Source organism: Malurus melanocephalus, unplaced genomic scaffold (genome assembly GCF_030028575.1).
Source record: "Malurus melanocephalus ecotype Western Australia unplaced genomic scaffold, MMel_1.1 scaffold_150, whole genome shotgun sequence".
NCBI classification, from domain to species: domain Eukaryota; kingdom Metazoa; phylum Chordata; class Aves; order Passeriformes; family Maluridae; genus Malurus; species Malurus melanocephalus.
The window spans coordinates 1,035,182-1,057,344 of record NW_026623382.1 but is presented as its reverse complement, the minus strand read 5'-3'; the positions used below and the strand labels follow the sequence as shown (position 1 = coordinate 1,057,344).

Here is a 22,163-nt window from a genome sequence, read left to right as displayed (position 1 = left end):
GGTGGGGGTACAGGATCACGCTTCATTAGGCAGTCTTTTTTTCTGTCATTAAAGTGACATGGAAACTAGCCAAAAAGGCACTAAGTTTATCTGAAGTAACACTTGCAGCTTTGTGGAAGTATGTGGCTGAGTAATAGTACAAAAATAGCAAGTTATTTTGAGGAAGAGCATATGTTCTGTAACAAAGAGAAATTGGTGTACAGATAAAAGAAATTATGTATCTAAATATAAATTTCAGATGAGAAAGATCTGTGGCTTAGCGCCACGAAGTTTTCTGTAGATGCAGCCATTAAAAGTTGTTTAATGCTCATTTTTCTAGCATAGTTATTTAAAGACGCGCCATCGTTGCTAAATTGCTGCACTGCCTTAAGGRTGCATATTTTGTAGTCTGTAACAGTACAGATAATGGGCACTTTTTATATTTCAGTGCACACTGGTATACAGGGTACCACACAGCGATAATTGCAGGGTTTTTTTTTTCTTACAAGGAAGGTACATTGCAGAGCCATAGTGTTTGCTTACTATTTAAAGACAGTGACAGCCAAATGCAGCTATCTCCTGTTAGAATTAAAAATTAAGACAACACTGGAAGAGATTTTCAGGTTACTTGAGGAAGCAGTTAGGTATATGTGCTTTGACACAAGAAAACAATTCCAGCATAATCACTCATGCAGTATCATTTAAAATTTTTTCATGGTTCATCAAATAATAGCAAAGTTTCTTTAAAAGATAGAAAATATTGTTTTGAGGATTAAAACTTTCCTTCATATAAGTTSCTCTATTTCATGGAAGAGATTAGCTTCTTTATGAAAATATGAAGTGTGCACCAGGTCCCTCAAAGTCTTTACCTTTAAATGCTTCTCCATCTACTTTTTTTTTGTTTAAGCTTCCCCTTAAACAATTAGAGATTGGCATATGTAAAAGTCACACTGATGAGCAGAACAAGAGATTAGAACATTAAGCTGCAGTTCGATGTTGAATAACTGGAACCTAAGGCATTACCAAATAAAATCCACGTCAAGCTCTGCACAGTGTAAAGCCGACTGAATTGACTGAGCTGACTGAGCTTTGAAAGCCTCAGAAGAAATTATGTAAAATAAAATCGTCATTGTTAAAATTCTACTTTTCAGGAGATACWAGTTGGAAAATATTTGACCTTAGGACAGACTTGGCAAAAAAAATCAATTCTAATTGGGTTTTGGGTAAATATTWTTTTCTTTTCTGAGCCATTTGCACTTCAAAAATCTACATGCTACTAGCTGTCATTTGCTGTCTATAGGAAAGATCATGCAGAACTTCTGTTTCAGAGGAGGAAATAGGTTGGCAAAGGAGACATACAGAATTTAGAAGGCAAATTATCACTTAATATATATATATATGTAACCTATTTGTCTTTTCTTTTTCTCCTAATAATTGAATAATCAGTCTTGTCCCATTAGTGTCTGTATTACAAAATACCTGTGTGGCTATTGCTCAGGAGAAACAAGGAGAAAAGATTCCAAAACTGAGATAGAAAACTATTGAGAAATTAGGAAAAAAAAAAAAAAAGGTGAAGAAAAGAACGCTTATGAGGTTTTTCTCCTCTGGATTTGTTTTTCTGTATGTTTTGTCTRTAATGCTGAAAGTATTGAGACAAAGTAAATATAGAACCTTTAGCTCTTGCATTTATGATTCCCTGAAAAAGGGAGGTCACTTTCCTCTGAGCCAGCAGGCATCAAAATAGTGCCACAAAAGGGAAGTATAGGAGGTAAGATAGTATTTCTGCTCTTAAAACTTGTATATTAAAGTCTGTATTTGGTGTTTGAAGTTGTCTTCTAGAAATAAAAGACAAAGTAAAAAAAAAATCCTATTAGTTTTAATGATCTTTCTGTTGGCCTGGGATCTTTTTCGTGGGTACTTACTGGGATGTGCTGCAGTTCCTGGCTGGGCTGCATACCTCGCTTTATTTTCTGTGGAAATAAGTATGCAGAGTAATAGCTCATACACTTCCAGATCTCATCCTACTACTCATCTCAAATGGACCCTAGAAACTTAAATGATAGGTAAATAATCGGCAGGAAGGCAGGAGAATACAAAAATGTCACCAGTACTGTAACTGTGAAATCTGGGCATTTGGGGAGTAGTCCTATTGAGGCCTTCTGACCAAAATCAACAGTTGGAATATCGAGATTGGAGAGACATTGGAAGATATTTTTCTTGCATGAAGGGGAAAAAAGTGTTTTATATGGTGCTCCCTTTGTAGAGATGTTCCTCATACACTATTTTACTTGTTTATTCTTGTGGTTTWAAAAAAAAATCCACACAAAATGCTCCTTGTTTGGAGCTTTGTGCATCCATGCCATATGTTAAAAACATGATAAAGAGTAGTTGGAGAATCAATGCAGTGACACTTATCCTTTATCTTTCTGTGCACCCACACTGAAATAACAGATTTGTAGTCTGTTATTTTCTGCACCTTTTTTTTTTTTTTTTCCTGCTGCAAATGTAAACTTTCTAGCTATGCCAGGTCAATGCTTTTAAAATTGACCAGGGGATTATATAKTTTTTCTTTTAATTTTTCTGACTCACATTTTGAGCCTCCATTTTTAGGTTTTTTTAAAACACTGGACTGGTATATCTGGAGTACATAAACTAAGAATTGAAGACTTAATAGTGACTAAAAGTGAATTAAAAAAACACTATGAGAGTTTTTAAGTACTGCCACAAACACCAGTTCTGCAACACATTTTATGCCATTTTACRTATTTTGAGTGTGTCATCTAGAAGTTAAATGAAATTTTAAGAGGATTTTGGGAGCCAACTTTRGTACTTTTGAACTTGTTTGAGAAGTGTAGTCTTGAAGAAGAAATAATACCCAATTTGATTTATACATCCTAATATGTTGACTTATTTCCATAGTTGCTGCATAGTCCAAAATGTGAAACAGGGAGAAGGTTTTCATCCTGTCTGATCTAATTTTGTTTGAAGTTTTTGCACTTTGAGCATCCTGTGACAGTCATTTTTAGCAGTGGAATCATAAATGGGCTTCATTGCTCGATTTGTTTTCTCTCATACTGACAGTAAAGGAAGTGTCTAGATTGTATAATGAAGTACAATGTGTGTTTAGGCATGGAGAACCCAGAATTGTTACAAGAARTGTCACAAAAAGTGGTAAATTTGACATGCAAATACCTGTGGGCAAATATGAAACTCATAGTTTTCATTGTAAACAAAATATCACAGCATGTTAGGTAGAGCATGCCATCAGTGGTTTGTTCTTGTGTGGAAAGTGCTGATCTCTCTGGGTTTTGACAGATATGTGAGAGAAAACGTCCCAAAAAAAAAAGTTTTTATCAATGAGCAGTACATTTCAGTGAAGAGTTTTACGTCAGATGTCAATCCTTTGTGACAGCTTCACATCTCTTGCTTTGGCCATCTCTTCCCTTGAGTCAAACTGTGAGCAATGGCCCAGATCACACAATCAGAGGTAGTGGAATATTGGATTGTAAGAGAAAACATTGTCTAGGAAAGACWTAAAATAACTCTGAAAGCTCCAGCATGCTCAGAGTCTTTTCACAGAGCAAGGATCCATGAGGTAAAAAAAAAAAAATACGGACAAAATGAGTTTCTTTTCTGGCTGTGGAACATGAGTAACATAAGAACATGGAGATATGCTGCTTTGTGAGTATCACTCATGGAGGAGGCAGAGCTGAACCTTCTTGGAGTGACTCCATCCAGGAACAGCTTGAGGGGCCTGTACCAGCAGTGATCCAGACATAAGTCACATTTGTCTCCTAGACTCTGAAAATAAGCTATCTTTGTAAAGTGAATTTGCTCCTTGTGTAACCCCACACAGGATAAAGAGCATTCTTGTTTAATTTAGCCCTTGTTTAGTCTCAGAGTCTTTGTGTGTTGAAGAAGCCTCAAGGTGTTCCCAAAAAGGAAAGCTGGAGTTGATTCTCCTGTGATGTGTATGATTCTCAAGCTTTTCTCTGACGCAGCTCTCAGCCTTGGGAGGGGTTGCCAGGACTCTGGGAGCAGGGAGACTGGAAAATGTTACTATTCAAAAACCCTCTGAGAAAACCAAACTCCTTTGGGTAGCTGAGGGCTACACTGTAGCATGTGCTACACACATTAGGATTTTAAAATGCAGGCATTTTAAAATTCATTAGGAGTGTTTTCAGTCCAGTGAATATCAGTCCAAAATGTTTAGCAATAACAGGTCAGTTTTTARGATGTCATTTCTGTTTTGTCCATATGAACACCTTTTTTTAGATTCTGCTCTTTCTTTTTCCCCCAACTTTTATGCAAAGACATTGTGAAAAAACAGCTTAGGGAAATGAAACAAGCTGTCCATATTTGTAAAAGTTGCACTTCCTCACGGAATTTCAGTAATGTATAACAACAGCTCTAAATGGGGATTATAACAGTTTAGATATATWTTTTTTTATTGTTATTATTTTAAACAAGGAGAACTGTAATGATTTCCCAGTAGAGCAAGGGTGACATAGTTAACAATGATGCCAGAGGAAAAATAGATAATGTATAAAAAATGTCCTAGTTTATARTGTTTTGTCTTTTACAATAGCTATTTGTAGCTGTTTTTTCTGCTGTGGTGCTGTTAACCTAATAGAAACATCTGACCAAACATAGCAACGTTTGAACTCTGTAGAAGCAGATTGAGTAGAGTAGTAGATACTGTAGTTGGCTATTCCAAAATGTGTGGGTTGCCTGRATGTCTGGTGTGTTTGCCATGTGGCCTATATATCAATTATGAATATTATGACCAATGAAGACAACTTCAATTACTAGCTTTAGTACAGTAATTTTTATTTGCTATCAGTATTTAAAATTTACTATTTCTTGACAAGCCATTGTGCAAATGAATGCTGAGATTTTAAGAGATACTGAAAGGATTTTTTTAATTAATTCTTCTAAAGSAGAAGGTAGTATTTTCTTTTTATGAGGCAATCTGGCAATTAGTCTCTGCTTTGTATTTATGTTGCTCCAGCTCATGCTGCCCTATAAYCTACAGAAAACCACAAGCAGATTGAGAGGAGACTCAGTGTGTGCTCATAGAATCTCCAGCATGATTTCTCTGATGAGTTCCAAAGACCCCGTATTTGTGGATTTTCATGAAAAATGTTGAAGGTTTTTCATGGAAGTTTGAATAATGAGTTCTTTATTTAGTACCTAAAGATAGTTACAGGCTGAGAGAACTGGGGCTGTTCAGCCTGGTGAAGAGAAGGCTCCAGGGAGATCTTAGAGCAGCCTTCCAGTACTTAAAAAAGGCTTACAAGGAGGCTGGAGAGGGACTTKTTACAAGAGCATATGGTGATAGGGCAGTGGGGAATGGATGTGAGCTGAAGGAGGGTAGATTCAGATCAGATATTAGGCAGAAATTCTTTACTGTGAGGGTGGTRAGGCACTGGAACAGGTTGCCCAGAGAAGTTGTGGACCCTCCATCCTGGAAGTGTTCAGGGTGAGGTTGAATGAAGCTCTGAGCAACCTGATCAAGTGAAAGGTTAGAAACACACCCACCTGCCCACACCCAATTTCCCTGAATATGTGTAGGGGAAAGCTCTCCAAGCTGCTCCACAGCCTGAGATTTCTTTGCACCAGTGCAGTTACTACAGGGGAGGGAAGCTCCTTAATTCAAAGGACAGTTTGAGCATTAAGGTGCAATGGTTACAGATGAGCTATGAGTGGTCTATATGAGCTACTCCAATGTATATATTGGAATTCCATAAATGTTTTAACCAYCAAGTAAGTGAAATTTTGGGGCAGTATCTTGATAGAGAGATAGGGGAAACACGCAGCAGTTATAGTGTGATGTGTTTATGAACATGACATATGTGYTTACTATACCAGGAAATTGCATGAAAAGCAGGTAGCATCACCTAGTCCACATTTCTACTCCTGCTGAGTAAAGTCTCTTTTAATAGCCTATATGAGTTACATTCTCATTAGGTTTTAGAAGATCTTGTCTCTCCAGATCCTGTTGTCTTTTCCTCCCAGGAGAAGGGACATGATTCCACAGAGTCTGTTTAGTGACTAAGTATTGTAGAAATTAATATTGTAAGGTCTTTTGCACTGTCAGGCTACAGCAAGTGGGGCTCGGCTATACCCAGCTGAATTCCAAGTTACTGGGGAGACACAAGAAGAATGCTATTGGAATTGACCTGCTGTGGCAGAGGACGGCAATGTGGAGCTTCTCCAATGTGTTAGATGGGAAATCTCTGTGGATGGAAGAAAGAAATGTGAGAGAAAGCGAAGTATGGCCTGTCCCTATGTGTCATGTAGCCAAGTCATGCTTTCACAAAAGCAGGAGAGCTTCTGTGGTCTGCCCACTGGGCAGGGKATGTGGATGATGGAGAGGGACACAGAGAGTGCAGTTCCTTCTGGCATCAGTCACACGTTGGTTTTTGGGTGTGAGGATTTTTTTTTGTAGGGAGAAAAGTTGAACTTTGATCTAGTTTATGATTTATCTCAAGTGCTCAAAACACCCACGTCTCTGGATGTAGRCACTGAATGAATCTTTGATGTACATTACAAATGCTGAAGGAAAACATTGAGTAAATCAAGGTCAGAAATGTAAAGATAAATTTGGGCTGTTTCTGTGGCTTAGCTTTAACCAACTAATCTTAATCTATTTTATATTATTTTATTGTACAGAAATAAAGGGACTTGGAGGGTTTTTGTGTTTGTTTTTATTTTTCCCAAATAGCGTTGCTGAAATTGGAAATTCTTCATGTTTAAAGGAGCTTTCCAAGTGAGGACACTGAGATCGYATTAATTCTTTCAGAGTTCCTTTAATGTGTGGTGCTAAACATCACGTATCAGAAAAAAAGTCAGGCTCAGCAGTGAAATTGATATTTGAAGTTCCCCAGAACTGGATTTTTATTTGAAATGAACAAGCGTATTGCACATGTATGAAAATACATTAACAAATATGGCTTTAAGGCAATAATTCATCATATTATTAATAACAAATTATGTAATTTTAGTTATTTTCTGTCTCTTGTTACCCTTGATCACTTGAAATGACTAGAAAATATGGATTTCTTTTTAGATGGAAGCCCCTATTTGTGTACAGATGCGTAAATACCTGAGTAACCCCTCCATCCATTGACTCAAAATCATCTTGATTGGGACTGTTAGATAACTTGACTAACGATAGATACAGATAGTTAATTCTTCCATTTGCACTATTGCAGAATGAAGATTTTTATTATCTTCAGTCAAAGCAGCAATAAGAAGAACTACTGTTAGACAGATTTTTGGTCTGGCTACTTAAAAAAAATTCCTCTTTGATTAATTTTTAAAAAATTTCCCTCCAAGTAAACAGAGATTACTATTGCYTGGATTCTGTATCTAGTATTGATTACAAATATAGCTATTGAAAATCTGGTTTGAAACACTAATAATCCTGCAAATGTAGTGTTGCACTTTTTAAAAAAACAACAAAACAAAACAACAGAATTAAGAACTGAGATAGCAAGCTGAATTATGACCCCACAGAACTAGGTACTTCTGTAAGAAGTGGGAGGGAATAACAGAACCAGCTAGTTGACTAACCACTTCCCTTCATTGTTGCTTTTAATATCAGAACAGCCTTGCTAGTTTTCCAAACCACTGTAAGTGACATCAGTGAGACCATGTACACCATAACTGGTAAGTTCCTTTCATTTTAGATCTAAATTGAAGGTTGAATTAGAAGTTATCCTCAGTGGTTAAAATCTGTATAAGATGTATTGCTTTGTGTAATAATAATAATAATAATAATAATAATAATAATAATAAAGATCCTTTTTGTTGTTAGTAGTAGATAAATCTGGACACAGCTGCCTTAGCAATAAACTTTGTATAGGGTCAGAAAGATATGACACCTGACAAATTACAAGCTAATTACCAAAATAATAAAAGTTGAAAAAACAATGCAAGTTTGTAAGATCTGAAAAGATCAAAGTTTTTTGAATGAGTTGAAAAATGAACTTCCACTTCTCCCACAAGTACTATATCTTATGCTGTGCTGTCCTTCACAAGCTGAAGCCATTTATGTTGGTTGCTATTACTGCTTGGTGGTTGGAAGGTTTGTCTTTGAGTTCTGTTGTGTGTCCTGGCAGTAATAATTATTACAGTTTAAAGTCCTAAATGATAGGCTAAATAAGCAAAGAAATACTTTTTAGTATAGTTTCACTTTTAATTGCACTAAATAACCTGAAGTGAGGCTACCTTATAGTGGGGACATAKAGTTAATGCTAAAATAAGTTTGGTTTGTGATTGCTGTGCTCAAAAAACTGCCAGTCATCTGTGAAGTCTGTATTAAGTTCAAGCCTGGTGTCTGGGCAGCAGTACAATGGAAGCTTCTAGCCTATATTTACTGGTCTGAAGGGGAGTTAGGTTGGATTCTCAGTATGCAGTCAAAATTTGTAATAAGGGTTTTACTTGTTACAGCTATTTCTTTTTGTCTAACTGATCATGCGTCTTATGTGGCTAAATGTACCCCAAGACTAGGGAAAGGGCACATTGATTTAGAATTTGTTTTATCACAAGCTTTTAGTGGGATGAGCTAACTTCTGTTGTCAGTATATTTTTTTACTTTATAGCTTTACTTGAAGATTATTAGGAGCTTTTTTAATGATAATTGTCCTAGCAATAGAAGCCAAAAAACTAAACCCAAACAAGCAAGCAAAAAATAAACAACCCAGTATTGGGGGTTTTTCTTAGGGAAGGCTTCATTAAAAATTGTCAATGTATTTTTGTTCTTAATTAATGCATTTTTTTTTTATTGCAAGCTGTCTATCCCCGTTAGCACTCTATAGCTTCTACAGCATGTATTTACAGAGTGGCTGCTATGTATTCTTTTAATATTTGGATATTTACTTTTGAAAGATGAAAACACTAGGCCAGATGTTTGAGGAGTTTCATGAGCATCCAAAAAAGAAGGATTTGAAATTATTATTATGGGTTTATTTATAACCTCACACTGAAAAAAAGTACAAGTAAATCCATTTGAATGTCACACAAGCGAACATGGTGGACATTGGATCATTCAACTGTGAGTGAATTTGTGGCTGCCAGCTCCTTGTGCTCTAAGGTATGGGTGTGCTGTGATGARAAGGCTTCCACATAACTCACCCTTAATGCTGATGCCTTTTAACAGCCATCAAAGAATTATTTTCTTCTTACAGAGTTTACTGGATGTCAAGTCTAACAGTAGTGAATAAGTTAGAGCATAATAGCTGCAGGAAGTGTTGCTTTTTGAGGCCATCTACATCTCTCATATGAGCAACATGAGCATAATTAGCAAGCAATTTGTTCTTACTAAGTGACAAAACAAGCTTGTTTTTCAGATAGCTTAACCCTTAATACTGTCCTCTGCTTCTTGATGCCAAATTTTGTTATTAGTTTTATTCTTTTATCTGGTTCTTCAGCTACAGGAGAACACTTTGGAATTTTTTTRATTTATCCCTCATTCAAGTCAGTGACAAATTTTACCCCTTCCTTCAGCCTTCACTGCATTGCAGTGCCTGCTGCTGGATCCTCAGCAAATTTGCAGAGTTTTTAAAAGTCTTGGTGCCCCTGTGACAAGAYACATTTTACTGAGGGATTCGGTCAATACTACTTTCTTTGCCAACTAAACTGGAATCATGCAAATATATGATCATCCCAGSTTTTGTTAAAGCAAACAAGACAAAATCAGCCTTATCCTTTTCCCCCTCCACGTGGACCCTTGAGCAGCCCAGCTGCAGCAGCCTGGTCTCAGAGATGGCAGAGAGGAGTCCCTGGATTCTCCCTGATGTCTAGCAAAGGCAGCTCCACAGTGGGAGCACTACTTAACATTCTCTTTCCTATCCCAGCTGCCGTTTTTGGGAACCTAATATGTTTCACACCCTCTCAGACCTGGCAGAAATCACTCCATGAATTCAGAAGTTATTGTGATGAGGGCCTAACGGATAAGTTTCATTTCCTTAGGAAACCAGGCTAAAAATATCTTTTTAGCTCTTCTGCGTGCAGAGGAAAATTTTTAGTTGTTACTACCAAGTTCGTTGCAAAATGGGAGGCAAAAAGTGATTTAAAAATGGCATTTTAGCCAATCAGTGTGAGGAACRTACTGTTAAATTTTTGAGGCATTGGGTTGTCAATTCTTTTTCTTCTTCTCTCTAGCACTCAAATATGCTTAATGTTATTCCTGAGGCCATCTATTTTTGGTCTTAAAAGTAGCCACCATGTAATTACTGTGTTACCAGAGCGTAACCTCAGGGATCCTAATTCTGTCCATTGTTTTAAATTAACATTCCCAATCCAGTATTTAATCTAAAAGCAGTTTTTCTTTTATCCATTCGAAAATCAAGTGTAGACTTATTTATATTATGAACTGTTTAACCAACTGTCACTGAAATTAATGAACTTCATTGGATCCTGAACACTGGGGGAGAGGAATCCTTTCAAGTCAAGAACCCCCCTTTCTTCTGAGATCTGTTTCCAAGTAGAGCTTGCTCTTAGACAGTTTTCCTCCTCTAGTTCAATTTTTTTCTCTTGCAGTTCGTTGTAAGTGAAAGGGTGTGCCAGTAAATGTAAAATAATTCCAGAGCAACTTTTCCTGTGTCATTTCTGTGCTATGTGGTGTTAATGTTATGGAAAAGGTTGCTGCACACCCCCCACCCCTTCCCACTTGCATTTTTCCAGTTAAAACAGTACTGTTTCTGTATCTACAACATAGACATAATGAATAATGTTACAAAAGGCAGGTCAGGCCTTAAAATCAAACTTCTGCCTAGCAAATATGTAATCCTCAATGTAGTTTTCAGCTACATTAAATAYGGTGCAAGTCACCATACTGTGTATCACCATTGGTCTGATTGGGAGGGGATGCTGTATATTTTAAATAATGTTTTTAAAATCTGATCTCATAAACCTTCCATAGGAAGGAGGAGGTCAGAAGGAGGAGGAATGGTCAAGGGAGTCTTTAGTGTTGTGCTATCTATGTAGTTGTTTCTGCAGGCATGTGGAAGAAATGAAGTCTCATGTTTCGCAGTTTATAGGAGAAGATACTGAGCAGCTCCACTGGAATGTCTCCATTGGGCATTCCTTCAGTTCATCTGTGTAATCTCCCTCCCCATCACAGGTACTTGCTAGGTTCAGCCTGATTTCGTCATCTCCTGCAGTTACTGTGGAAAGCAAGTGACACGTGGGCAATTAGAATTTTATATCATTTCCACAGTGCATTCCCATCTTCAGTGTCTGAGTGCTTGTAGGAAATGAGACTTCAGCTGAGTTTAGAGGAATGATGGGGTTTGATGTTTCCCAGCACTTTTTTTTTTTTTAAACCAAAAGAATAATTGTGGTTATGAAGCCCAAATTAGTCAGATTTGAAGGGCTTGTAGCTTATAGGAAATAGTAACATTTTATAGTTCCTCTGAACCTTCTAAGTTGCCTCCTCTATGTCTCAGATAATGTTTGCATCATTCTGGTCATGTAAGTTTCAAGAGTTAGTGGAGAATTTTGACTAATACAATTCACTGAATGGTATGATTTTTTTTCTCTTAATTTTCTACTGAGTGTTGGTGGATGATTAAATGGAACAGAATTATTTTGAATAGTTTACAGGAACTCTGTAGGAACAGAGCTGAAATTGTCAAAAACTTGAGAATATTTTAATAGAGGCCGGAAAATATTTGCCCTATTTGAGTTTCTGTTTAAAGTAGCACCTATTGAGCCATAAATATTGGTAATTTTGTTTTTAATCCTATTTTTTTTTCATCAAATATTCTTGTATCAAGCACGATCACTGCAAGTCAGTGTTTGAAAGCAGAGGAGGTAGGAGAGTGAGAAATCTTAAAAAGCCCTATATTTGCAGCTGGTTTYATGTACTATTGCAGTGAAACAGCAGATGCTGCCAATTATCATCATTCTGATGGCTCTTTAGTGTTGTTACATTTTTCAAATTATTCTCAGCTCACTAATTTGATACTCTTAACCAAGGCTGTTACTAGAGCTCTCTTATTTCATTATTTATAATTACTTTTGGCTTTGTAAATGAAAACAATCCTGCTGCTGATTCTGTAATTTATAATCTGGGTAATTGTAGATTTTCATTAATTCCTTATTATTTGTCAGATCTTTGTTGTGCAAAAGACTGTTGTTGCTGCCATTTATTTAAGAAATGGTCTTATGTCTCGAGAGGTTTCTTTCTTTCACCTGGGATCTATTTGCAAATTACATCCATTTTTTTAAAAAGAAGACACAAAATTGCAGGAATTAATACATTGTTTCCATACAGAAGAAAATACTGAATAAAGTTTGGGAGTGAAGAGTACAATTCGTTGAAAAATCTTGGGCAGCATTATTCATTTCATGTTTGGTATTATGATTCCAGTTCCTTTCTTATCTGTCTTTATAGGGAGAAGGGTGAAGGAAAGAGGTCCTTAAGCAAACTATCTTAGGCAGATGAACGCAGTATTTCAGAATAAACAAAACTCTGAATTTTAAGGGTGTGAGGTCAAAGAAATGTTTTGGAGATCRCATCCATTTTTTACTCTTTTACAGATTTCTGTTTGCAGATATTCTAGCAAGATTGTTAGCTGAGTCTAACATGATGATTTGAAAGGATGAACTTTTATATCAAAACGTATAGCAAAGTGGGAGTAAAGTTTTGAAGTTATGCCAGGAGAATCTTTGACTGACAGATGAAGATTTTTTTCTTACGAATTTTTTTCCCTGTTGTAGTGTTTTCCCAGACTGTGAAGAAGATTTTAGACTGTGTGAACCAGATTTATCCTTTCATGTACTCACTCACTCTGAATTGCTGCATTTAGAAATGTTACAGACAGTTGAATGCTGTTTAATAATAAATTGGCAAAAGTTCTAAAGAATATAATCTTTTCTCAGACATGTATTTTTCTGAAAAGGCCATGCAATAGTTCCTTAATGAATATTTATGGTTTGTAACCAAAACCTTCTCTCTAATGTCATGCATGTCTACTAAGAATACTTAGTGTGGAGATTGAATTAGGAGAGCTACTTTATTTTCCATGAAGGCATGGCAAAGCTTTGAGTATGTTCTTCCTTAAGTTAGTTATTTGCTAATTAACTCAGGCTATTTTTCTTGCTTGAACACATACTTGCAGACCAGAACAAATGTGTGGAAGACTACACTCTATTTTACAAAACCACATTTGGTGCCTTGAATTAACTCAAAATAAGTTAACTCRAGGGGGAAATACAGAATCACTCCAGTCTTTGACTTGGGCTTAAAAATAACATTTTCTGTTATTGCTGTGTGACTCTGAGACACATAGCCAATGGTCATGTGTAGCCCACAGGTTATTTATKTGGAGAATATAAAGCAAACCTTCACTTGGGCAGAAATGCTGAGTTGTGTGTGTAGATAGGATCCTCTTCTTTTCRAAGAGCACTCATCCTTCAGGTACTGTTCACTGCAATAATCTGTTCCTTCTGCAAGACAGCATTCTGGGCTCTGTCTTTGGTTTTATGTGATTCTGAGGATCTTGCTTATCTGCTCTCTGGCTTGTTAGGAATTACATTAACAGAGATGCAGGCTATATGCATGCAAGTATGGTATTATATTAAATTTTCCAGAAGATACAGTTTATTTGACAAGCTATTTTCTTGTAGAATTTTTCTTTATTCTCAGAAACAAACAAAAAAAAAAAAAAAAAGAAAACACAAACCTTTCAGAAATAATAGACATATCTCTCCAAATTATAAGCCAATAAAATTGCTCCAAACCCAGCAGAGTAAAAAATTTCTTTCATTTATGTGAAGCTCTTGCTGAAGCACAGTTTGCAGCAGTTTGGCTACGCTGCATTGCTGAACTGCTTTTTTTTTTGGGTGGTAAAGGTGCAAATTCCTCTTGGGCCTTGAAATCTCACCTGGTTTAGAAGCTACCTTGGCTCTATTTTTAATACCAAAGAATAGTCSTGTACTCCCCAGCAAGGGGGAGAACTTCATTCCATCCCATTTTAATGAGAAGTCATCATTTCACATATTTTATCTGTTTTCCAATTTGATTCTGCTGCTTCCAATCATTATTCCCCATTCAGTCATACTTCAGCAAGATTTATAATCCTAATTCTGATTTTATAGCTCCAGCATCAGTGAGTCAATATGTCCTTTTTAGACAGATGCTAGTTTACTGTTTTCATGCTGCAAACAGCTGGTCGATGATTYTTGCTGCATCCTGAGATTACACAAAGCCGTGTTGGTGCTATGCCCAAACTAATTGAGCCTATTTCTTAGCAGCAAGGGTTCTGTGCCATCCTAATTGCAGTAAAACCGCTGTCTGTTAGCCCAGGAGGCACACAGAGCTTTATTGCACATGTCTTCAGAGAGGTTAATGGGATTCCCATTTAAATCCATGGCAACTCCTCTCCTCTGTACCCATCCACAAACTTGTATGTGTTGTTTGAGTTTGAATTTTGATAGAAGGCATGAAGATAATAATGGATAATTGTCAGTTAGGCTTTGAAATAATGGCTCGGAAACACACTTTTATCAGGAGATTTTTAATTTGGGAACTTGTAAAGTTATGTGCAATACAAGACAGTGTGTAACTGGTGTTTGCTGGAACCTGAGCCAGAATTAACCTGAGTTAATTAGCAAATAACCTCTTCTGAAGTTTGGCAGTTGTTTCTCCTCCTGTGCTGCTGGTTCCTTCGCTGTCCTTCCCCACAATGCCTCATTCTCCATCAAAGCTATTCAAAGGTGTGATATACCTATTGTAAATAAAACCAGGAAAAATAAACAAACCYTATCTTGTCTTATTAATGTTCTTCTAAACAAAGAGGAAAATCTGAAGTCTAAATATGCCTGACCATTTGGAACTGGGGATGTTTTGACTTCTGGAAAAAAAATAAAATTAAGCAAGTCAATCTTTGTGAAGTTAAACAACTACATATGCAAATAAAGTATTTTTTTTCTAATTAAAATTCATTTGGTTATTACAGAATGAATTAAAATGACAGTKAAAGAACAGCCTCAGGTGTATGACTGTGCATTTTAAAGTGCTACATTTAATGTTTATGCAGAAGGTTTTTATATTTTAGAAAGTGATTAGCACCTTGGCTGTACTGCTTTCAGGAGATTTATGTGGTTTTTTTTTTGGGTTTTTTNTTTTTTTTAACAGTGCATAAGATTTCAGGATTTTCTTTCAACATTTGACCTACTTAGGAAAAAAGTTCTGATTAGCACCATGTAATATACTCCCTCAGTTTTAGAAGTGCCTTTGGGTAATGTATTGTAGAGAAAACTAATCTCATCTGGTAAATGGACCCTATCACATTTTAAGATATAGATTTTTTTTTTCCATCCATTCCCTATGCCTAATTTAGTCCTCAGATGCAGCCCTGTTTAATGAATCTACGTTCAACTGTCGTGCTTTGCTGATAGCTTAATTCTGTTTGCATACAAATTCTTTTCTTCCTTGGCTGATTAAAAAGAATCCCAGTCTTTGAAGTCAGCTGGCCCAAACAGAGCCTAACAAGTTTGTTACRAAATTAAGTTTTTGGATATSTTTTATTTTCTGAGTTTTATAAAAMMCTTTGTAATTAGCAGGGGGCCTAAACCATTGTGTCCCCAAAAGGCAGAGGTGACTGATGACTGTGAGTTATGATCCCAGTTAGGGAAAACCTGTGGGCAGGCAGAACACAAATTAGCTGTAGCCTTCCATCCAAACTGCAGAGGGAGCAGGATAGTTTGGAACGGACTCAGCACTTCCCATTTCTTCATTTACCTTCTTCCCATAATATGGAGCACTTTTAATGAGRTAATATGCATTCATCTGAGAATTGTTGATGCAGTTCCTAAATATTTCTAATTCCAGCTACTCAATAGCTGCAGGAAAGACACTGCTCCCCTGAAAATAAATTTSAGCACCATACACTGGCAGTTATTACATTTCTTTCTTTGAATTTCTGGGCTGACAAGAGGAATAGCTAATGACTAAAAAAAAAATCTAAAAAAAAAGGTATCTTCTGCACTACTTTGCTGCTTCAGCTGGGACTAACAGACTGGCACTGGGGGGGTGAGAACCTATTCCACCAGAATTTGCCTGACACGAGACAGGATAAATCCCTGTTAATGGATAGATCATGTAAAGAGTCAACAAGTTTTATGTAATAGATGCTTGATGGTGCCTTTTGTAATTAAARGTAACCTTCATGGCTTTTTGGCTTTAGAGGCTTATGAAACTACAAAAGTGCAAACTAATTTTTAATGATGTGGGRTTCTGCCCAACCCCTTTCTGAATTCAGGTGCCAGATGTGCTTATAACAATGTGGTGCAGGTGTAGTAAATAATGAACGTGCTTAATACCAAAGCCAGAGTGAAGGTTTGGCAAAATTGAATAAGGCAAAGTTAATGATGTAAAATAAAATGCTGCTACTTCAGTCTTTGATCTGTTTGGAGCAATGGTTCCCAGTTTTCCCTGAATAATGAGTACCAGTTCTGAATAATTAAAGCGTTGTGGGCAGCCCTGTGCTTTTCTCTCTGTGTTAAATTGGTGTGGAATCCTGGGCACCTGCAGGTCCCAGTTTTGTGTCCTCCCACCTAAGCTGTTTCCTTCCTTTGCAGCATCAGCTTTATTTTATTTTTTTGCATATTYAGTGTGGTGCCTACAAAAATTTTCCCCATAATTATTTTAAGRAATACCTTTTTTAATAAGACATTAATATTAATTTGTAACAATAAAAAGTATTTTCAATGTTGCATACAATAGATATTTTTATCATTGAGTCAGAAAAGTCAAAGTTGATTTATTTGTAATTTTTGGTCTAGTTGTCTATTTGTGTGTGATAGAGGAATACTACTAAAAGTTTCTAGATCAGGTTCCTGATACRATGTTTCTAAGAGAACCACCATTCAGATATTTAAAGCTGGTTGATAGCAACCATACACCGGTATATTTTGCATTTTTTTCCTCCAAGTCACTTCTTGCACTGCGTTGAACAGTCAGATGGCAGATGTTTGGAATGCATGTTGCTGCTCCTTAGGAAAGCTGTCTTAGTCACTCTAAAAGACTAGAAGCCTGCAGAGAAGAGTTTTTTWATTTTTGTTTGCCCTCTTTCTCCTTTATTCCCTTCATGTATTAATGTAAATAAGGAATGCAGTACTGAATGACAGTTATTTATRCATCTTGATACATGACATTTGTGTTTGACAAATATTTCTCTACACTGTTTCTCTGCTCTGAATCCTAGAACAATATTACAAATTTGGTCATTCTAATGACAAAGAATGGAACACTCTTTCCTATGGGGTCTTTCTGACATTTCACTTTGCTTTAATCATTTTACCATAATTAAAAATACCACTTTGGTCATAACTACTTATGTTTTCCTCCTCAGTTTAATTGCATTTAATGGGAATTGATGTTGTAAATGACTGTCATTTGTTCATAAACTTGACAGTAAGCAACAAAAAGACTTATCTGATTTGGAGAAGTAAATGAGCACAATGTCAAACCATTTAAAATAGTATTACTTGCTTCATGTTTATATTACAAAAATATTCTGAACAATGTCACTGTTTCCTGGATTTTCCTGGATTTGACTATTTGTCAAAATAGTTTGTCATTTAGTAAAACTGCWTTTTCCTTAATAGAATAACTAAGTCCTTGCCAACAGCAATGGAATGCATGAACTGGTGTTCCAGTCTTGAAGTACATCTGAAGGACTAGTTAATTAATTCTTTTCTCTTGTAAAATCATRTTCAGTAATAAATGTCTAACTGTGAGGCTTTATCAGAAATCTTTTGTTTTCATGTACTAAGTAGGAATTATACTAAATGTGGATTCATGCAGCTATTGCAGTGATTAAAAAAAAAAAGCACAGAAAATCCTTAATTATTTATTGTAATGCCATTTCAGTATTCAGAGTTGCAATTTTATAAAGCAATTTGCACAACTGAAAAAGAGTTGAAATATTGTAAGAATCATCTGAATGCTGCCCAAACCACTTATTTTTTTTATATTTGATTGTATAGTACAAGAGAATGAAAGTGGTAGAAGCAGGTGAAGGAATTTAAACAAAGATATTCTTTAAATCGATTGTATTAAATTTGTGCATCCCTGGGTTCAGTGTGTGTGAACAGTCATTTTTATTCTTTACAATGTAGCTGGTCTGCCCTGTTTTGCAATTTTTGTGTAATTTTGGCTATAATTTCTTTTGAGTTCAAGTTTGTAAAAGAAATGTTTGATTGATACCAAATTAATTGTTCCAAACAATATACTAAGATTACCAAAATAGGTTGCTACAATAACATGTTCCTGAATTATTTTGTAAGGTTATTTATTACTCAGATATGTGTGAGTCCTGTACTTTGTATGGAGGGCTTTTCAACAACTTATTTAAAGTGGAGTAAACTAWCTGGGAAATGTTAAATGACCACCTGCAGCAACCCATGTTGAAATCTCTCTATGTACTCTGCTACCTTTTWAAAATATATGTGGAATGTTTACAGAATTATTTGTTACACAATATTTTTTGTGTGTCAGCATTGCCATGAGTAGAGAAAAGGATGAAAAGATGCACTCATAAAAGAAATGACATTGTTTTCAGATCTATGTACTTTTTAAGTATATATTTGTGTAATAATAAATAAAGTATTTATCTAGTTACCTWTTTTCTTCAGGTGGTCACATACCTGTCAAATTATTAGTCCTGTCTCAACACAGGTGTCACATTGGTGGCTATCTGTGACGTTTTTTATCAAAGGCAGTGATCTGCTTATGTTCCTTCATTGAAAAGTGAGATTTGAAGTATTTGATTGTAAKTGTATGCCTTTTAAGTGTATGTTTAAAGTATTTTGTATGCTTATCTTAATTTTTCACATGAACATAGTAGTATAGTAGTATAAATGCATAATACAGAAAGAAATGTTACTTTAGGAGCAGGTACKCAATTAATTCATTATAGATGCAAATTATGATCACATTAATTTTTTTCTGGCTTACTAACACAGTAGCAGTTTCTACATTAAGTGTCTATATTTCATTTGCTGTGCTGACATTACAAGTGCCTACGAAGTATTTATAATGGTAAATAAACAGAAATAATTATGAAGGGTTTGTGATGGAGGATTGATTTTCAAGTCATGGAYTTGCAGTGAAAAACAAATACACTTTGGTAGTGCCCCACAGTAGAAKAATGTTGCACAGACTCCCACAATAATTAGATTGCTTGAACAAAGCAATYAGGTGCTGGTCTGAATGGTGGGTTCTTGCAACAGGGTTTTCATCTGGATTGCATGAGACTCCCTAAACCACTGTTCTGCTGAATTCTTGCAGCCCAGCAGACCCATGGTCTTGTATTATCTCCCTGGCATGTGTGTAGTCATTGCTAGAGAGTATCTTAAACTATGTACAAATCATCTTCTAAGTAATCTTAGAAGATGGTAGAATGGTCTCATACTGTTGAATGTGACCATTTCTACATCTAGAGGAACACTTTACTCTCTGTTTGCGAGAGTCTTATCTGTGTGCAGTTTGGTTAATTCTGCTGCAGAAACTGCCTGAGCGTCTCTGAAATGGCCAGAGACTCCATTCAGGATAATAATCAGAACACTGAAACAGATGAGTTTGTCAAGACACAGCAGGGCTTGCCTTGGGGATTAGAACCATCCAAAATTCCCACATGGCAAGCTCCTTTGGCAATTAGTCAAAATACATATTTGCAGCTGGATTGTAAATAGGTCCTTTTATTTCATCCCTGTAGAGAGCTACCTGGGGAGTTCCTGGGCCACCCAGGGAATTAAGGAGTTCCATGCAGTGGATGTGCACAGAGGCACAGCCCTGTTACCAAGCTGTGCAACAATCAGAACAGATATGGGCCAGGAGAGAAAAGGGATCGGGAATGGCTGGGTGATTTCTCACAGATCTTCCCATGCAAGCTCAGGAACCATCCTTCCTGATGTGTCAACAGTCAAACAAAACTTGTAGGAGGCCTCAATGGATAAAAAAGAGTTGCTGGCAGAAATCTGACAGTAAGGGGAAGCATATAGAAAGTGGAGACAGGGACAGGTGATTCTGGAGGAAAAGGGAGATGCTAAAAGGTTTGGAAAGCCAAAGCTCACTTGGAGTATAATCTGGCAAGGGGCATTAAGAGCAATGAGAAGTGCTTCTGCAGGTGTATCAGCTRCAAGAAGGAGACAACTGAAAATGTCAGCCCACTTCTGAATGGCCTAGAGGATTTAATGGCAGGGAGCATGGAGCATGCTGAGATGTTCAATATATTCTTCATCCTTTCTTTGTTGCTGACCTTCCAGCCCATGGGGCCTGTCTGGAGCACAGAAGAATGACCCTCAATAGGGGAAGATTGAGGATCTGCAAACTGGACCTGCAGAAGTTTGTGGGAGCTGAYGGGGTGCATCCATGGGTGTTCAGGGCGCTGGCCAATGTCATTGTGAAAGTCGCTCATGATAACCCTTGAACGAGTGTGATATTTGAGAAAAAGAAAATGTCATTGCTGCCTTTATGGAGGGCAAGGAGGAGAATACAGGAAACTACAATCTGGTCATGTTCTCACATGGTTCTCCTGTTAGAACGAGAGACCGAACAACAGAGGAAATCACTGCAAAACAYATGAAGGAAAAGAAGGTGATTTGAAATATTGCCAGTGTGGACTTAGGAAGGAGAATCATGCTTCACCAATCTGATATCCTTCTGCAGGGAAGAGTGGTAGATATTGTACATCTATACTGCAATAAGCTATTCAGCATAGTCTTCTTTAACATTCCCATCAAATATGGGGGGGAAAGTAAATAGGGAGGTGGACTAAAAACAGGCTGAGCTTCCAGCCTCAAAGATTTTGTAATCTGCACCCCAGAGTCCAGCTGGAGTTAGAGTTTCCTAGAGGCTGATAACTGGTACGACAACTGCTTAGCAGCTTCATTAGCAACTTGTCTCTCCTTGACAAGTTGGAGAGATACATGAACAGGAATCTCATGCCGGACTTTGCGTTTCTCTTGGTTGTACTTCAACCTTGGGAAGAATAACCAGTGTACCAATTCTGACKGGGATAGCCAGCTGGCTGGAAAGCAGCTTTGCAGAAAAGGACCTGGAGATTTGGTGGAAAAGTTGGAAGAGGAGCCAGCAGTCTCTTAGGCTGCACTAGGCAGTTTGTTGTTCGGATGTCTCCTTTTTGAGAGCAGTTCAATATATGGTATTTTGAAAAACATTTAAATATCTACATAAGGTGAGGCTTTTTTTAATATAGCTGAGAAACAACATGAGGGGCTGTATGTTGTTTTAGTCCCCTTAGATGCTTTTATTTCCTTTTTTTAATTTATTTTTTATTTTTTAATGAAATACATAACTATAAGCAGCTTTTCCAAGAGCTTAACAATCTGACTACTTTCAGGGAAATTGATCTTTTTGATTCAGTCAGTTATACTTCCCATTCCTCTTCTTCCCTCAAATATGATTCTCASAAATTAATGTGTAAGAAGGAATAAGTTTAACAGAAAAAAAAACCAATGTTTGTTGTAAGCTGCAAAACCAGATTAGCTTTTTGTGTTTTTCAAAATCTCTTGTATTAGACAAATTAGGCATCAGTAGCAAAAATCCTTGTCATTTTTTGTTCTGTTATAGTGATATTCTGTGAAAAGGCTAATCTGAAATACATCTTTTATAGCTTGAAGGTCAAAGCCTGCTTCCACAGACCTTACAGTGTGTGGTAAAGATTCTACACTTTCTGAAAATGAAAGCATTGTTGGGCATGTACAGTCTGCAATTCTCAGAGTGCCTCTTTGCATGAATAACCTCAGCCTTGTTTTGGCTTTCTTAATTAACATCCTTCCCCCACACCCCCTGAATGTGAAAGAAAAACCACTAATCCATACCCCTGGCACAGAGACTGTCTAGAACAGTGCACGTGGAGACATGCACCATTAGATTTGTTTCTGAGAAAGGGTAGTGTTTAAGTTTTATCATCCAGAGGCTTTTTTTTGATAGCGCAATTAAAGAGAGAATTTCTTCTCACTCGTGTTTCTCAAAGCCAAACCTGAGAATCCAACCTTTTTTTCTTGGCAGATATTTCTTTACCCTTCAGGTACTTTCACAGATGCTTGTTAGAGACTCTGAGTATGTAACTATAGCAGTAAAAATATGGGGAAAGTTAAAAAATTATGCTTCTAAAAGAAGAAAAAGATTTTACGGGAAATCT

The 22,163-nt window shown here is 36.6% G+C and overlaps 1 protein-coding gene across 3 annotated transcripts in view; it reads left to right on the top strand.

Annotated features, from left to right (window-relative positions):
- Positions 1 to 22,163, top strand: part of HDAC9 (histone deacetylase 9) — a 242,643-nt gene that overhangs the window by 23,862 nt on the left and 196,618 nt on the right. Inside the window, exon 1 of one of the 3 annotated variants that reach the window (XM_057371620.1) lies at positions 7,599 to 7,653. The exons of the other annotated variants lie outside the window; for them this stretch is intronic. Within the exon in view, the coding sequence (XP_057227603.1) occupies positions 7,638 to 7,653 (16 nt within the window). The 5' untranslated portion in view covers positions 7,599 to 7,637. Of the gene's footprint in view, positions 1 to 7,598; positions 7,654 to 22,163 lie in introns of those variants that run through there. 3 annotated transcript variants of the gene reach the window in all.